The sequence below is a fragment of the Postia placenta genome (assembly GCF_002117355.1).
Source record: "Postia placenta MAD-698-R-SB12 unplaced genomic scaffold POSPLAscaffold_7, whole genome shotgun sequence".
Taxonomy (NCBI): domain Eukaryota; kingdom Fungi; phylum Basidiomycota; class Agaricomycetes; order Polyporales; family Adustoporiaceae; genus Rhodonia; species Rhodonia placenta.
In genome coordinates, this window is record NW_020169838.1 from 1 (window position 1) to 1,479 (window position 1,479).

General features: G+C 51.3%; 1 protein-coding gene across 1 annotated transcript in view; it reads left to right on the plus strand.

The window, feature by feature from the left end:
• Positions 1-1,128: 1,128 nt before the first annotated feature.
• The window catches only part of POSPLADRAFT_1111611 (hypothetical protein), a gene marked incomplete at both ends in the record, with an annotated part of 1,343 nt that continues 992 nt past the window's right edge, over positions 1,129-1,479 (plus strand). The window contains 2 exons of the mRNA XM_024483380.1: positions 1,129-1,185; positions 1,211-1,325. Coding sequence (XP_024338709.1) covers positions 1,129-1,185; positions 1,211-1,325 — 172 coding nt within the window. The remainder of the gene's footprint in view (positions 1,186-1,210; positions 1,326-1,479) is intronic.

Here is a 1,479-nt window from a genome sequence, read left to right on the forward strand (position 1 = left end):
CCTAACCTAACCTAACCTAACCTAACCTAACCTAACCTAACCTAACCTAACCTAACCTAACCTAACCTAACCTAACCTAACCTAACCTAACCTAACCTAACCTAACCTAACCTAACCTAACCTAACCTAACCTAACCTAACCTAACCTAACAGACCCTAACCCTAGCTTATGGTCATGACGTAGTAGATCTCGTGATATGACGTCATGGTCACCTGACACGGTCTAGACGGGTCCGAGTTCTTTGATCCGATCACGGATCATAGAAGTCTTCTTTCGCAAGAAGTTCGGATTAATCTCGAAGGTTTGATAGAAGTGGAAACGGACGGTGCCTTCGGGATGTCCGCATGGTATGCTTCTCGGGCGGACTTCGGTCTGTTCGCGGAAGGTGGCCAAGCTTCTTTAAACTCTGTTACTAACAGGTTGAGTCATCTTTGCTGATATCGCTTACAAACACGGGCCTATGCCGGGCCGCTTAGCAATCAGCATAACGTCCCTCCAATGAGGGCGTTTCATTCTACAAGTCTCTATGGCAAGTTCTTTCTCAGTCGAGTCCTTGCTTACTCAGGCGTCCTACTGCGCCCCGGTCGCTCGTCCCTCGCGACGTCCGAACCAGCTGACCAAGCGGATCTGAAGAGCCCATAAATACGGGCAAAACTTGGGGGTGGACGGCATTCCACCCAAGTCATCCGAGTCAGCCACTCAAGCCTTCAGCAAGGCAGGTCGACACTAAACCGCCTAACCCTAAGCATCCACGGTGTCCTGCACAACACAACCAATACCAGCAATTTGGCTGCTCGTCAAGCCGGTCAGGCCCCTAGGGTGCAAAACCACCCTTCCATACTAGCATGTGCTGGAAACTATCAATCTTTGCGGGCGATTTGTCACCCATTCTTCGCATGCACCATCACCACCTCCAGTTGCCCCCCTTGCTCGGGCCATTATATCTACTTCTGCGACCGCCTCCATGGCTAAGTCTGCAGTGCCGCCAACATGGTTTGTCATTACCCGCATCGCATTTGTTTGATTCGTTTTACTTCTGTGACCCACTTCGGACTTTAGTGCCATGGTGTAAAACTATTAAACAGCTATGTATTGTACTGTACTATCCATGCTCCAGTGTGACTCACAGGTACAGCGTTGGCCCATTCCTTGTGAGAGTACATCTATACGTGCCCCCATGGTCAGTGCACCATGTGTGCGTCCGGGAAGCACACCCCCACGAGCAAGGCTCATGTAAGTCAAAAGTTGTGGCCGGTGCAGAATGCGTGCGTCCAGGAAGCACAACCTCACGGGCAAGGCTCATGTAAGTTGAGAGTAGTGGCCAGTGCAGAATGTGTGCGTCCGGGAAGCATGCCCTCACGAACGACACTTGTTAGAAAGCCGCCTCCGACTCTTTCCATCCATAGTCTGGCATTATGCGTCCGGGACGTACATGCGCGGCCCCTAGGCCTTTTCTTGCCCTCTTTCTTGCACCTCTT